The 15,747-nt window shown below is 38.6% G+C and overlaps 1 protein-coding gene across 1 annotated transcript; it reads right to left on the bottom strand.

The window, feature by feature from the left end:
• Positions 1–383: 383 nt before the first annotated feature.
• cfap73 (cilia and flagella associated protein 73) lies at positions 384–4,924 on the bottom strand. The gene is made up of 8 exons (XM_044370878.1): positions 4,765–4,924; positions 4,480–4,646; positions 3,262–3,391; positions 3,066–3,170; positions 2,605–2,787; positions 1,559–1,780; positions 1,282–1,440; positions 384–1,200 (listed from the first exon to the last, which is right to left on the bottom strand). The coding sequence occupies exons 2-8, from the start codon at positions 4,518–4,520 to the stop codon at positions 1,072–1,074; spliced, it is 969 nt and encodes a 322-aa protein (XP_044226813.1). The 5' UTR covers positions 4,521–4,646; positions 4,765–4,924; the 3' UTR covers positions 384–1,071.
• Between the last annotated feature and the right edge of the window lie 10,823 nt (positions 4,925–15,747).

The raw sequence follows: 15,747 nt of genomic DNA, 5'->3' as shown, positions 1-15,747 counted from the left end.
AGTGTGCTTGTCATTCATTTGTCTTATTTTTGTTAAAAAACATTTTATGTTTTGAACTAGTATTTACTATTCTTGTGAACTATCAGAATGTAAAGAGGGATGTAACTCGTTCTAACTCTTTGTGAGCAACATTTAACATTTGGATATAAAACTAATCATACATGATGAAATGGCAACAGACAATGAAAGATTTTTATTGTTTAAAACTAATGGATATCCACACAGATGTTTGGCGGTTTAGACCACGTTCTCAGGACTGCGTGAGAGTATACAGACAGTAGCACATTAAGTTTAATGACCGCTGCAAATTTCTGGCTCAGCTCCACTCAACTTTAAACAGAAAACAGGTCTGATCAGCTGAAATAAGTACAAACAGGGACTGATTCATTGGTTACACTAGTTGCTGTTTTCTTTACTGGCCACAGGATGGCAGCACAGGACTTTGTGTTCTGAATGATCAATTATCTACATTACATTACATTCATTTGGCAGATGCTTTTATCCACAGCAACTTACATTTGGGGAGTCATTTGGGGGTTTCTCAGGACACTTGGACATCTGAAGAAGAGAAGCTTGGGATCAAGCCATTAACAATAAAAAGTGATCTTATATTGTATCTAGATATCTTTGTCAGATTAAAACAAGTCTACTTAATATGTATATTTCAGAACCTATACTCAAGTCCTGTTAATTATGATAAAGATGAGCTGAATTAATGAATGGCATGCACTATATTTAGCTTTAACTCTGCAAAAACTCTTTTTCTGGTTTCAATAGAATTACAGAACTTTTGATTTCTGTGTATTTTAGGCAAGTCACACAATGCAGGTCTTCCTAATTAAAATGAAAAAAAATAAGTGAATAAATAAACACAGAAAGTGCAAAGTGAATCCAACTAGGAACTACTTTGTTGACTGTACTCAGTGTGTTAAGTTTATTGAAGTTCATTGTCTTCAAGTTTCAAGCTCAGTTAACTCATAGAGTTTACATTAGAACAACTCATGAACAAACTTTTAGTGAATTCCGTTTTCAAGCAGAATGGAAACTCGTGTTTAAGGTTAAACTGTAAAATCAACATTTTTTACTGCGAGGTGCGATGTGCTTTTTGGACCTGTCTCTTTTCTGTCCATTGCTGTGTCTCTGCGAGGGACTTTGATATTGTTTCACAATGTCTTCGTGGTCCTGGATGAAAATCTTGATCTAGGAAGGAGACAGTAGGAGACAGTATGTTCAGCTGATCATTCTCTATTGACACCCTCGCTGCTCTGTCAGGGTACATACCTTGTCCAGCTGCGTCTCTGTGTCATTTATATCCACACCTTCCTCTTCTCCTACAGCCCCACCTGTTGGTTCATAGAGGTTGAGGGTCGCCATCTTAATTTGTCCCAGTAGGAGTGTTTTCTTTGCTGCGGTTTCCTGGATGTGGTTCCACTTCCTCTCCTGTATGAAGACAGGGGACAACTGAATTTCACACAGAAGATGGTAGTTCAATCCTTAAGCAACACTCAATCTTGTCTTGGCTCTGAGGCCGGTTTTGACACGTGATCATGTCTCGTACCCAGATGTCAGCTTCAGAGCGCTTCTTCTCTAGCTCCATCTGGAGCTTTGACAACTCATTGTTCTTGTGTAGCAGCATCAAGCGATGCTGGTCCTCCAGTGTCAGCAGCTCTTTTCTCAGCTGGTCGGCCTTCTCCTCTGCCTCACACTCCCTCTGAGAGAGCTTGTCTCGGACGTGTAGAAGATTCTCTAGATGATCTGCGAGTGCATTTACATCTTGAAACTGTAACGCACATGCATGCATTAAAATTAAACTTCATGATGTTCATAATGAGAACATGTCAGTGTCCTGCCTCCCACCTCCGCTAACAGCATAAAAGTCATTTTAAGAAAGCCTATTCTAATGATTTTCTCAATAAATTGATTAATAAGTTTGTCTATAAAATGACAGAAAATGTGAAAATGTTCATTATAATTATAATTTCCCAGAGCCTGAGGTGGCATCTTCAAATTCCTTGTTTTATCTAAGAAGGCAAAAGCAGCAGATCCTGACATTTCAGTGTGATGACCCTCTCTGAACAGACTGAGTCCTCTACCTGCAGGAGCCTGGTGGGCGGAGTTGGGTCGTCAGGAGGATTCGGCTCACCTGGACTGCCCAGCTTCCATATAAGCTGGAGGCAGTCAGTCATTTGCCTCTCCCCTCTGGCTTCCACTATGTTGATTTTGGTTGTGTTTAGTTTCATTTATCTTTAAGTTATGTACAATAAATTTATTTTTAGTTATAACTCATGTGTGGTCTCCCCTCCTTTGTCCAGCCTTGAGCCATGTTGTGACATCAGCAACTAGAACCTATGAATGTTTGGCATTTCTGCTTGAAAAATGACAAAATCAATTATTCGACGTTATTCAACAGTTGTCATTTAATTTTCAATCAATTTTTTTTCAGTAACACAACACTTGCAATGTGCTGCAGAGGTAGTTAGGTGGTCTCATGCATTTCAAAAAGACTACTCTGACAGATGGTTTATTAAATGGATAAATATAATTTTATGGTAGACTATTCCTGTATGGAAAACAAATTTAAACTTGTTAAAATCCCTGCAGTACCTTGGTCATTTTGAGCACTCGCTCCATGAAGTCCCGACACACAGAGAGTCTCTGCACCTGGTGCAGTGCCTCCTGTTTCCTCTCCTTCAGTTCAACATGCTCCTTCTTCAGCCTCTCTATCTCTGCATCCTTTTCGACCATCTTTTTCCTCTCCTTCTCAACAGCTTGATCAATGTCCTTATCCTTCACAGAATCAGATGGAGTTAGTTAGTTGGTTTGAGAATCAAGGTGTACAGTCATGGCCGGATTAAGTTGCTGGGGGACCCTGGGGCAAGAATTAGCTGATAGGCAAAATTCTTCACTTTCTTTGTGTATACTGTCCATCAACAGCACACAAAACATTGACAACATTGACCCTGGGGCCCCTCCACTCCTAGGGCCATAGGGAATTTGCCCACATTGGCCTTGCTGATAATCCAGCATTGTGAGCAGTCTAATACATGAGTGTGTAATGGTCTTACCTTAAGAAACATATCAAAGTCGGAGAGTAACTCCTTCGTTTTCATCCTCTTTCGTTTTAACTCCTCTGTCAGCTCCTTTTCGCACTGCTCCAAACTCTTCAATGTCTACATAAAAACACACACAGCAGGCAGAGGTTACATTACTTTATAATGTAGTATTTATAATGGACAGGTAGAAGTAACGCTGTGATAGCACCTGTTTGTGTTCGTTGAGCACTTTGGTAAGCTCTTCATCCTCCTGGCGTTTCTTCAGTATGTCAAATAAAAGATCGTCCCGTTCCATCAGGGGGGGTCTTGGCACCACCAACCTCCTACCCTCAGCCAACCTTCAGTTCACACACAAACATAGCAGAAAGTTATTGATGTTGACCGCTCAGATTGATCTTGGCTCACACACAGACAGAGAGAGAGAGACGCTCAGCTTAACCCTCTGGTCTCTATGCTGGCCATTTGTGGCCACTTCACTTTCTTTTTTTGACCATTTTAGCTGTGTTAATGTATATGACATAAAATTTCCCAAGGGTGTGGATTTTTTTCTGTTTTTTCTATTTTTAACTTCAGCTCTTTAAATATGTCTATAATATGCTGTATACATCCAGTACTACCACTTTTCTCTAACGTGGACACTTTTGGCCAATTGAAACCTTGTAGCTGAGAGGGAGTTTTAATGTTTTTTGGCCCAGCTCAAAAGAAGTAATTATGCTAAAAAATAATTGTTACTGCTACTTATTGATAGGTATTGACCCGCTCTGATGATTAAAAAAATATCCAGTTGCATCAATTATATGGTAAAAAATGACAATTTTCTGTTTTTCTTGCTTGAGAGGTAAGTGGCAACAGGCAATCTAAACAGGTAGCCTATTTAAAGGGTTAAAATTCTGCCATTGATACAATTTTGGATTCCATGATCAGGACAGATGCTAATTTAAAAAAAATAACCAGTGAAAGTAGAAAATAATATTAATATATTGTGTCTTTATAGCATTTTCAGAATGTAAACAAGCTGCGTGGGAGTTTTGTCTATTTTGCTTTCCCTGCACAAAAATAACAATGCATAATATCAGTGTTGTATCATATTATCTTAAATCAGTGTTGTTGTTAATTAGTTACATATCCCAGACTGTGTTATTCATTATACAAGAGAAAACACTAGCACTGAGAATATGGATAATAGCTGATTTTGAGGTTGTTTTGCGCAAACAAACTGGCATTTGAAGGGTTGAAATCCTACAAAGGAATGGATTTTGTATACTTGTGACAAGAACTGATATTGGTTAAAAACTTTATTCAGTAAAAGTAGCAAATAACATCAACATTTTTAAAAATTGCAGAGTCAGTTTGTTGGTGGCCAAAAATGGCCACCAACAAGCTGAGAGAGTAGTGATTTTGAACAGGACCAGAGGGTTAAACTCACCTTTGTGGAGTCAGCTTCTCACGAACACTCCCAGAAGCCATGGTCTGTTGTTGTGTTTGAAGTTTTTTCAAGCCACAGAGTCTCACAATCTCAAAGTTTAACTCTTTCTTCTGTCAACTTTAGTTTTCAAACTGTGTATCCGTCTCCGTCTCCAGCGGCCCTCCTTCCTTCTCGTTTCCATGGTAACACAAACGAGGAACGTTTAAAGGCACAAAGGCGCAATCAGGAATTCAAATGCAACAAAAGCACAGCTTCACAAACAACATTAAAAAAAATTATAGTTACTTTTCACCACTGCAAAATAGTTGCTCGGGTACATTTAAGCCTCTTTCACACATAGTTCCTTGTAAATTGCAGGTGTTGTGTCGTGTTAAGCACCCCTGCCGTGAAAAGCATCCCTCGTCGCAGGAACGCGCATTTCAAGACAGTCGCCTTAAACGACAACCAAACGTACAGATAATACCCACAGACCTTTTATTCATTTTAAAACGAGTAAATGTCAAAAGGGACGAAATGCTCATGTTTTTCAAGACACAATTTACTACGAATGACAACCTACACACAATGACACAAATCAATATCATTCTCATTCCACGTTACATTCTGTTTAAAGTCCAGATAATTTGAAAGTGAACAGAATAGAATATATTTATGTTTATATATTGTGTATTTATTATATTCATTTTCTGTCTCTGTAGTTCTATATTTTATGAATTCTCCTATAGGGGATTTTTTACAGGCATTTTCTATCCCCTTTGTGATCCAAGGCCTATCTGTATAATTTTGCTTTCTGATGTATTGTTTTATTGGACAGTTTTTGTCATATAAATATATTTTTAGGCTTTGTCAGTATCTTCTTCATTATACAGGCTTTTCTTTTCCAGTTTTGTGTTAATGATTCATGTTTAAATTAGTGGAGGCTGGTCCATAGAGGCAGAGGAGGTTGATCCTCCTCTATTTTTTGAGAGGCAAAAGGGAGATCAAAATATAAAAAAGAATATTTGGTTGAAATAAACCATTACCAAATCTTAGTATTTATAAAGTATTTTTTCTCTCTTCTTTGGAAAAAATCCATTGGTGAAATTCTATTTAAAATGCTTCAACAACGACACCTGCAGGGCGGGAGGGGGGGGGGGGGCGCAATTGGTGAAGGTGGAGTAGGGGACAGAGGAGGACGGGTGCCTGCTGACCTCTGCAGGGCGGGATCTCTTACGTTGGACTAAATGTATTCATTTTTTTTCATGCTAATCTGTGATTGGCCATGACACGTAAAATGACGCTCCAAGGGAGGCTGTCCTCCCTAACCAATCAACAACCAGAATGCAATATTGACATCAAGTTGGTCCAATGATAGTTTCCAGATTTCATTTTCAATTCTCTCCACTGTAAAGCAGAGTAGTAGCAGTATATAGCTCCTTGCTTTAGCCAATGCAACAGTTAGCTTGTTGTAGCAGCCTGAAGGACTCTTTATACATCCATGGAGGGACTGTTAAGGACTGTTGTTAAGCTAGCGGGAGAAATTATCTGGTCTGTGCAGTGCAGCAGCTGCAGGACGCTGCCGTGGAGGCTGGAGAGAGAAGCAACCGGAGAAACAACCAGGAGACTTAGCTTGTTTGTCATTGTTGCTAATGATATCAGACTAGTTAAGCAGCAGCCACAAAGTTCTGATAACTAACAAACAAGATGACCAGCAGCTACAAATGGACGTTATGACATGAATACTTCATCTCCATGAAAGAAAGAAGAAGACGTCAGACAACGTGAGTCAGATACAGCTTCTCTCTCTCTGTCTCTTTGGTTGCTAATTTCATCTCTGATGGTTAAATGTCTCTGTGCGGCTTTTTTGTGTTTTTTATCTCCTTAACAAGAATGCAGCAGAGATCATATAATGTGTTGTGGGTAACGTTAGTTTGCTTGTTGAAGTTACAGTGAGCTGTCTGGACTTAATCATTCATTCGTTTTTAATTGAGTGGTTGTTCAGTCACCTGTTGATGTTGTATGATTAGTGTTCAGGAGGTCTGGCTGCTTGTTTCTGACAGTTTCTTTAGTTCGTTTTAAGCTGAGCCGTATATTGAGTAATAAGCTTAAAGTAGCTAGAATAACAAGTGTTAACTAGTGGTGTGGTGTGGTGTGCTGCTGTGGAGGCTGGTACTGCTGTAGAGGCTGGTGCTGCGGCGGCTAGCGTTGCTGGTGAGGCTGGGGGTGCTGTAGCCACTGATTTTTTGATTTTATGAGGGATGTAGGGCAGCTCCTCCTTTGCAATTTTCAAGTGATCTACATTAACTTAAAAAACAGTACCATCTTCCGCAAGTAGATCAGCACTTTTCCCCTGTTGTCACAGTGAAAGGGCCAAGGAAGTTTACCTCCAGTTTGCCACCTTTTCTCTGTTGGGTTCTTACATTTTGTCTCCACACCTTGTCCCCTATTTTGAAGCCAGGTTTAGCAGCACCCTGCTTCATTGTCTTCTCCTGCTGCTTGGTGACATTGTCATGAACAATATCCTTGATTTCATCAATGTCCTCTGACACAGCTTCTTCTGCCACAACATCCTCAACACTGCTGTCTACCTGTGAACAAATGTTTTTACATTCTTTCAGTCTATGTTTTCAACACTGCATCGATAGACCTTAAAATATATTGCGACATGTGTTTACCAACCATGAAGTGTTCTGGCACCTCTGTTGGATGCCGCGCCTCTTGCCCAAACATCAAAAAGAATGGGGAGAACTTAGTAGTAATCTGTTTTTTGGTCCGCAACCCAAACATGACTGCGTCCAAGTACTCGTCCCAGTTTTGAGCTTTTTTTGCCTCCAGCTTGCTGAGAGCTCTAAAAAATAACAGAACTTTAACAGACAATAGGCATCTCCCAAAAAGATATATTTATGGTCCAACTGGCATTGCTGCTGTAAGTTGAAGACCCTATGATACACATGATGATGATGATGATGATGTTCATAAAGTATATAATGAATTTATGTTAAATCAACCATTTGCCTGACCTTTGTATGGTGCCATTCATCCTCTCTACCAGTCCATTGGTTTGAGGATGATAAGGTGAACAAAGACTCCTTTTGATTTCCAACTTTGCACATACATACATATAAAGAGCATATTGTATATAGATCAAAACACAACAAAAATATTTCAGCAACATTTTTTAAAAGTATTTTCTCTCTTCCTTGATCAGTCAATATCCTTTTCGGAGCCTCAAACTGATGGAAGAATTTAATGATGCATTCCGTCACCTCAGCTGCCGTTTTGGTACGGAGAGGATAAGCTTGTGGCCATTTTATCAGGTAATCCACCATAAGATGTAAATTACAATGGGACCATGGTGAACGTGATGTGGGTAAACACCTACCACTAAAACAGTGAGAGATTATAATGTGACGTAATTATCAAAATGTGTATGTAAGATACAAACTTATACAGATGAAAATATTATACAACTCCACAGAAGTTGAATAAAAGGAATCTTAATGTGTCAGACCTCTTTTGGCACGGCTGTGAAGAGAAGATCCTTAATACATACTTTGTGTTATGGCATTGCCCAGAAATAAGAACATTTTGGGTAGGAGTCCAGAATATGCTATGTTCAATATTAAATGTGAATGTGTCACTATACCCAGAAGTGTGTTTGTTGGGAGTTAAAGTTGATGGATTGAAATGGAATTGGTATTCCTCTCTGTGAGAAGGATCATTCTTATGAATTCAGCCCTTCAGGGACTTTATAGAGATAATGGCTTAGATGAACTTAGATGGACACTTATAAAAGACTATATAAATAAGAGACGTGTAGTTTAAGAGGTGAAATACAAGGCCAGTACAAACCTGAACCTTGTATGTTGAAGAAGGTTGTTGTTGTCAAGAAGGATTTGTGATGCAATGATCTCCTAAGCAAATATATTATATCTTTTTGTCTGTAACCTCTGGCTTATTGTTCATGTGTTGTGTATTTGCGTTGTCTGTATTTGGTCCTATGTTGTATTCATAAAATGTAATTAATTTTTTTACTTAATACAGCAGCAAGTTTCACACTTATGCTACTGTAAACCTATATTAAAATTAGTAAAGCAATACATTTTGCTGAGTAGCTCTGTTTTAATATAATATATCTTGCATCACAGCTTTCCTTTGAAGGTGTATTGTAGTATTTTGTATGACTTTGGAGAGGAGTGTCAGTGTGGATCATCTGTGGCTTTGGGAAGAAATTTGACAGTCTCTCTCCATTTCCAGTGTGAACAAATTATTGTTAACAACACAGTTAACGTGCAAAATCTCAAAACACAAAACCACTAAAAAGAATGTGGCTGTGCCTGCAGAGCAGCTTTTATTTTGTGTTAACCCAGGAGCCAGTTGTTTCATAATTTCTGCCATGTACAGTATACCACCTTTACGGTAAAACAAAAACTGTAAATGTGTGTACACCAAGGACCTCGGTAATATGACCACTGAAACATTAATTCCAGGCGTATGATTGACAGGTGTTACTGCCGGAAAATGTGTGATTTTTTCACTTTAAGTACAAAAAACAAACTTAATATCACACCTTTAACCTGCTGATGCTGGACAGTGCACACAAGCACGTGGCTATACATACCATGCTCCTCACCGTACTAGACTGACAGACACAGGCACACATGATGACACTTTGCTGACACACATGTCAGAAACAAGATCAGTTGTGTGAAGTCGTTAAGGCTACTTCTATCCATAAAATGTAGGCCTAATCTGTACGGCTGTATTAGAGTTTGACAAGTTGCTCACATACTGAAACATGTTTGGAAATAAAATCCCACTGACCTGCCAAGGTCACTCTTTACAAACTCATGCTGTGCAACCAAAAATCTGCATGTTTGCCTTTTTTGACAGTTGACAGTGAGGAGACACTGGAAATGTGGTGAAAGGGAGTGAGGGGATGATATGCAACAAAGGTTGACAGCCTTAATCAAGCCAGAGACATTGCAGTACATGGTGTTCATCTTAAACCACAAGGACGACCACAAACACACAGAATTTTACTTCTAGTGGATGTCCCAAAGTTTACAATGATACAAAAATTTGAGAAATATCTATAAAATGATGCATGTCGATGGTGTGGCACAAACATAAAGCATGGCGTCTTGAGTTTGAATATTGCACGATTTCACTGAACATCACACAGCTTCGATGGAGAGCTGGAACAGACTGTTACAGAATAAATATATGAAATGGTCAAACCATGTGAAATAAGATTATTTTATATGGCTAGTGATTTTCTGTATTTTTCCTATTGTCAACAAATCTCATGTGCAGAGCCAAACCAACAATGAACTGATTCTACTTACAAGTATTATGTGTGTGAGTGTGTGTATCCAAAGTCTGATATCAATCAAGCTTTATTTGTATAGCACCTTTCATACAGGTTAGTGCGATTTAAAGTGCTTCACAGATGACTGACAGATTTCAAAACTGTAATAATAATAATAAAGGAGAATGAAATAAAAATTTGATTAAAAAAAATAGATGAAAAACAAAGAATCAGCTGTAGCTGATTTATAACTCTTTTATGCAGACCAGATAGGAGAGCATTACAATAGTCCAGCCTGCTCGATATAAAAGCGTGCATTAGTCTCTCTGTGTCACTCAGAGAGAGAAGTGGTCGCACTTTAGCAATACTTTAGAGATGATAAAAAGCAGATTTGGTGACAAATGCTGCATGAGCCTTAAAGTTCAGTTCTGAGTCAAAGACAACACCATGGTTTCTTGCTTGTTGTGTTGGGGTAAGTTCAAGGGAATTTAATTTTGTGACTAGTTTCTCTCTCTGAGCTTTAGAACCAATGACAAAAATTTCAGTTTTATCTTGGTCGAGCTGTAAAAAGATTTGTGACATTCAGAGATTAATATCTAATATACATCTTAAAAGAGAATCAATTGGTCATCGTGAGACACAGCCACATAAAGCTGTGTGTCATCGGCATAACTATGGAAAAAGATGCTGTGTCTCCTGATGAGATCACCGAGGGGTAACATATATAGATTAAAAAGGGGTGGCCCTAAAATTGATCCTTGGGGAACTCCATGGGTTATTTTAGAGGTTTTGGAGAAGTTAAGTTAGTCAATTCTAACAAAGAAGTCTTTGCCAGAAAAGTAAGAGGAAAACCAGTTAAAACAGTTCCAGACAGTCCAACGTGATCCCTCAGTCTTTTGTGATCAAAGGTATCAAAAGTAGTGCTCAGATTAGTATCAACACTAAAGGTTTATTGGCATCTAGATGTATCCTGATATCATCAACAACTTTTACTAGGGCTGTCTCAGTGCTATGATTAGCCCAAAAACCAGACTGAAACATTTCTAACTTATTGTTTGAGTTAATAAAATTGTTTAATTGTATGTACACCAGTTTGTGTAAAATTTTGCTTAAAAATGGGAGATTGGAGATTGGTCTGTAGTTAGAGGTTTTTAAGAGAAGAAGCTTCACAAGTGCAGTCCTGAATGCTGTGGCGAATACACCTCGCTGCATAGACTGATTAAAAATGGTTAGGATCTCCCCAGACACTTAATTAAAAACATTTTAATTCAAGTCAGAATTGAGTCAAGGGTGCATGTGGAGGACTTCAGTGTTTTTACCACTTCCCTGAGCATTTCAGCATCAGAGGCTTCACAAGTGCAGTCTTGAAAGGTGTGGGGAATACACCTGGCTGCATAGAGTGATTAAAAATTGTATATTGTATTACTCTGTGTCGTACACCTCTGTTGCTGTCCAAAACTATTGAAAACATATCCGTGAGCCACACCATTGCACTGGGTGACATGTTCCTTCACCAATATGATTACGGTTACAGCAATTTGTTTAGAAACAACTCCAAAGACTAATAGCAGTGATCATGTTTTCAGTCTTCTGAGAGTTGTTCTGTGTAAGGCAGACGACACTAGCTAGCTTGTGCTACATATGACAACCCATTGACTTTGTACTGACGTTCTTTGAGAAATTAACAATGAAGTACAAAGTTAAGAGGTTGTCATATGTAGCACAACAAGAAAATACAGAACAACGAACAACAATGAAGACTGGAAACTGATTGCTGCGATTACTCTTTAGAGCTGTTGCTAAACAGACTACCGTGACCATGAACTTTGGGGTGAAGAAACATGTTATAGAGTCCAGTGGTGTGGCTCATTTACATGTTTTAATTGTTTTTGGACAACAACAGAGGTCACAGAGGAATCTGATATATCAGGCTTTGGATTCACACACAATACTTGTAAGTAGGACATTGTTGGTTTGGCTCTGCCCATGAGATTTGTTGACAATAAAAACGATATAGAAAATCACTAGCCATATCCTTTAACAACCTTAAAGCTATTTATAAGGATATTAGTGGGGAAAACTGGATGTAAAGGGATTTTAACAGTCAGCTACTTCTTCAAATATATACCCAAGTGGCAAAATATATGTCCCCAAAACACTATATCACTAGTCATGATATAAAAGGCATCCTGGTGATCTCAAGGTCTAAGATGCTGACCATATACTCACAATTTCCCCTGGTTTGATCTGAGTCAAGGAACTTTGTTGCCCTTATTTTTTGTCACTTCCATACTCTCTGCTGTCAAGCAATGACAAAATGCTGAAAAAAATTAAGTAAACACTTGAAAATAATGACTTCATGTGTTTATATATTGTATTATGGTGGCTATTTCACCTTGGAACCATAGGTTTTTGACTTAAACACAGAGGACAATGTATGTACCAAAATATGAAAATATGCCAATTGGAGGATATCATAGAGTGAGTTTCAATGCATTTCCGGGCCAAGACTACGTGTACTGTTTATCCTGAAGTCCCCAAAGTCACGCAGTTGACTGAGTTCACTCCTAAAATATCTTTGAAGACTTGTTATCACCTTTAAGGAAGAGGTGTGTACATTACTGAGTTAATGGTACTCTGACATTACATGTTCATACTGGTAACACAGTGCCACACGGCCATGTGGCGACAGAGGAAGGTGGCATTAGCACTCTTAATGGAAATGCTGTGTGCTGTTTTTTTTGCATAATAATTGCCAGGTGTGGCGAAGACAGTGATGCTGACAGCGACAGCAGCAGAACCAGAAAAATGCATCTGCTGATGAAAATGTGTGTCATGCATACACACAAACACACGCACGCACACACATTAAAATGAGCAGAGAAAGAACGAGGAAAGGCATGACCGAAAGGCAGTGAAGGGGAAAAACAACAACACAGATAGCTGTAGGCAGAGATGCTGCTGTATCCATTTTTGATGAATGGACGGCTTGCTGCGCACACACACACACACACACACACACACACACACACACACACACACAGAGTACCGTATTAATACTAATGGAATGATGCTATTATAATAAAAGCATGTTGTGTCAGGTGATGGGCACAGTGTGAGACTGAGGAGATGGAGACATCACACCCGTGTAAACACGAGCAGACCTCTTAACAGCTGAAGAGGAAGAGGAGGAGAAGGTGAATAGGTCAGAATCTATAATATAGACACAAAGCCCACGGGACAATGAAACTAGTGCTGGTAGCACAGTCATTTTTATTGACCCTAATGTCACCCATTTTCCTTCAAATGTCTTTTTAAGTTGCCTTAAAGTGTTATATCACTTTTTATTAAGTGATATATTCAATATTCAATCCAAATACACAAATTCACTGTGCTTTTAAATGTTTGCACAATAATTACAACAAATGGAAAGTACAAGTCTTTCTGTATCACTTAATACACTGAATACATTTCTCTGTTTTTTACTGTTAAGGCTGCAACAAATGATTATTTCCATTATTTATTAATCTGACGATTACTTTCTTGATTAATAGATTAGTTATTTAGTCTGTAAAATATCTGGAAATGGTGAAAAATGTTGATGTCATAGTTTCCCAGAGCCCAAGTTGACGTCCTCAAATGTCTTTTGTCCAGACCAACACAACCCAAAGAAGTCTAGTTTACTGTTACGGAGGACTAAATGAACCAGAAAATATTCACATTTCGGAGGATTTGGACTTTTTTTCTCAAAATGACTCAAACAATTAATAAATTATCAAAATAGCTGGCTATTTATTTTCTGCGGATCGACTAATTGAATAATGGACTAATCGTTGCAGCTCTAGTGTTCACATATATCTATATGTTGGTTTGAATAGCAGTGGTACAGTAACTAAGTACATTTACTCAAGTACTATACTTAAGGTACTTGCACTTTACTTAAGTATTTCCATTTGATGCTACTTTATACTTCCACGCCACTACAGTTCAGAGGGAAATATTGTACTTTCTACCCCACTACATTTATTTAACAGTTTTAGTTACTTTTCAGATGAAGATTTGACACAATGGATAATATAACAAACTTTTAAAATACAACACATTGTTAAAGATTAAATCAGTGGAAACAGATTTGTGTATCAGAACTTTGTTTTTTCTTCTCTCCTCTCGCATTAATCATCTCACGACCCCTCAGATTTATCTGGTGACCCTTTGGAGGGCCAAGATCCCTAGGTTGGGCGCCACTGGACTAAACTAGCTAACTGTATATAAAGTAGTTGAAACTAGCTCCACCTCCAGCAGCTACAACAGTAACATGCTGCTCTAACACTGATGCTTCAGTATTAATGATCTAATGATGTCATATATAATAATATATCAGTCAGTGGGATCTATCTATCTATCTATCTATCTATCTATCTATCTACCTATCTACCTATCTCTCTATCTCTCTATCTATCTATCTATCTATCTATCTATCTATCAAAAGTAAAGGATATGAATATTTCTTCCACCACTGTTGAATAGTGCTTGTCTGCACAACAGGAATGAAATAATGAATTTACTCTGACCCTCAAATGTTAGTCTTCAGCATTCAAGTTAAAGGGAAACAGGCCCTGGATAAATGTATAGACCCAGCAAACAACAGGAGTATTTAGCTGATGATTAGGAACAGAACTGGTTTTCTAAATTAAGTTTATTCTGCACTTACTCTCATCGTCAAGCCTCTGTTTATTTCCTGAAATGCAAAAATTTAAAAGATGTGAGTGATTGAGCAGTCAAGCTTATTACCAGTAAAAGCTTTGAGTTTCACTTCCGCTTGCACACACACACACACACACACACACACACACACACACACACACACACACACATACACACACAGAGGTTTCCACACTTGGGTAGACAGGTAACAAACATTTAGACATCCATAATTAAAAGTCAACAGTGTGCTGCAAACAGATATTGAGAGGAAGTCTGTGTTTATGCTAATGCCTTGTCAGACAGAGAGGCCAGCGACTCTCTGACACCATCTATTAATAATGAGACAAGATCGCAGAAATGCACCAAGTATGAACCAAACAATGCTGCCTCTGGCAAACAATGAGACCTGACAGGAGGCTGAGTGAGTGCTATGAAATCGGGCTGCATGTGCACGCAGTCTTTGGAGGGAGCGGAGTGTATGAATGGATTTGTTTGTTTATTGATGTTTGTGTTTTGTGTTTGTCTCACAGCAGTGGTCTTGTCTGGCCTGTTTGCAAACACGCTTGTACACAAATGGCGACAAGCCTCCAGGAACGTTGGGGCAACAGGGAGAGAGAGAGAGAGAGAGAGAAGCCTGCCAGGGGATGCTGAGGCACATGGGACCTCCACAAAAGGCAAACTAAAGCATACTGTTTATGATTTCTGAGCAATACAGTATGTGTCACTTAAATATGTTTGACTAATTTCAAATGTATTTTCATTAAGTCATTCTAGGCGGGACATCTGTTAATCTTTAATAAAATGGTTATCAGCCTGGGGGTCAGGACCGTTCAAGGGAATCAAGACAAATTTGGGGTCATCAGATATGTCTAGTCACACAAGGTTATGTGTATTGTGGATTTTATCAAAAGAAAATACCGCTACAAAACCTGATATTTTACAAGATTAAATTATATACTGAGGTTTGTATACTTTTAGGCCATTTAGACAGCAGAATTGTATGTCTGATAACTGTCAATGAGGCTTTTGTGAATTGGAGCAGTAAGTCAAAAAATAGTAATTGTGAGAACTTGGACTCATGATCTGAGTTTTTTTTTTTTTTTAACCTAGCTATGGCTGTAGAACCAGGCACAATAATGACCTAACAGTGTTCCTTTAGTCAAAACTGGGGGACTGCGAGGGCCCACAGCCAGTCTGTACAGTGAGCAAACACGCAGAGCGAAGTCCTGCTGGTAGTGATATCATTATGCTGCATGTCCTGTCCGGACAAGGGG

The sequence above is a fragment of the Thunnus albacares genome, chromosome 2 (assembly GCF_914725855.1).
Source record: "Thunnus albacares chromosome 2, fThuAlb1.1, whole genome shotgun sequence".
Classification (NCBI taxonomy): Eukaryota; Metazoa; Chordata; class Actinopteri; order Scombriformes; family Scombridae; genus Thunnus; species Thunnus albacares.
The sequence above is the reverse complement of the archived record's forward strand: the minus strand, read 5'-3'. Positions and strand labels throughout refer to the sequence as shown.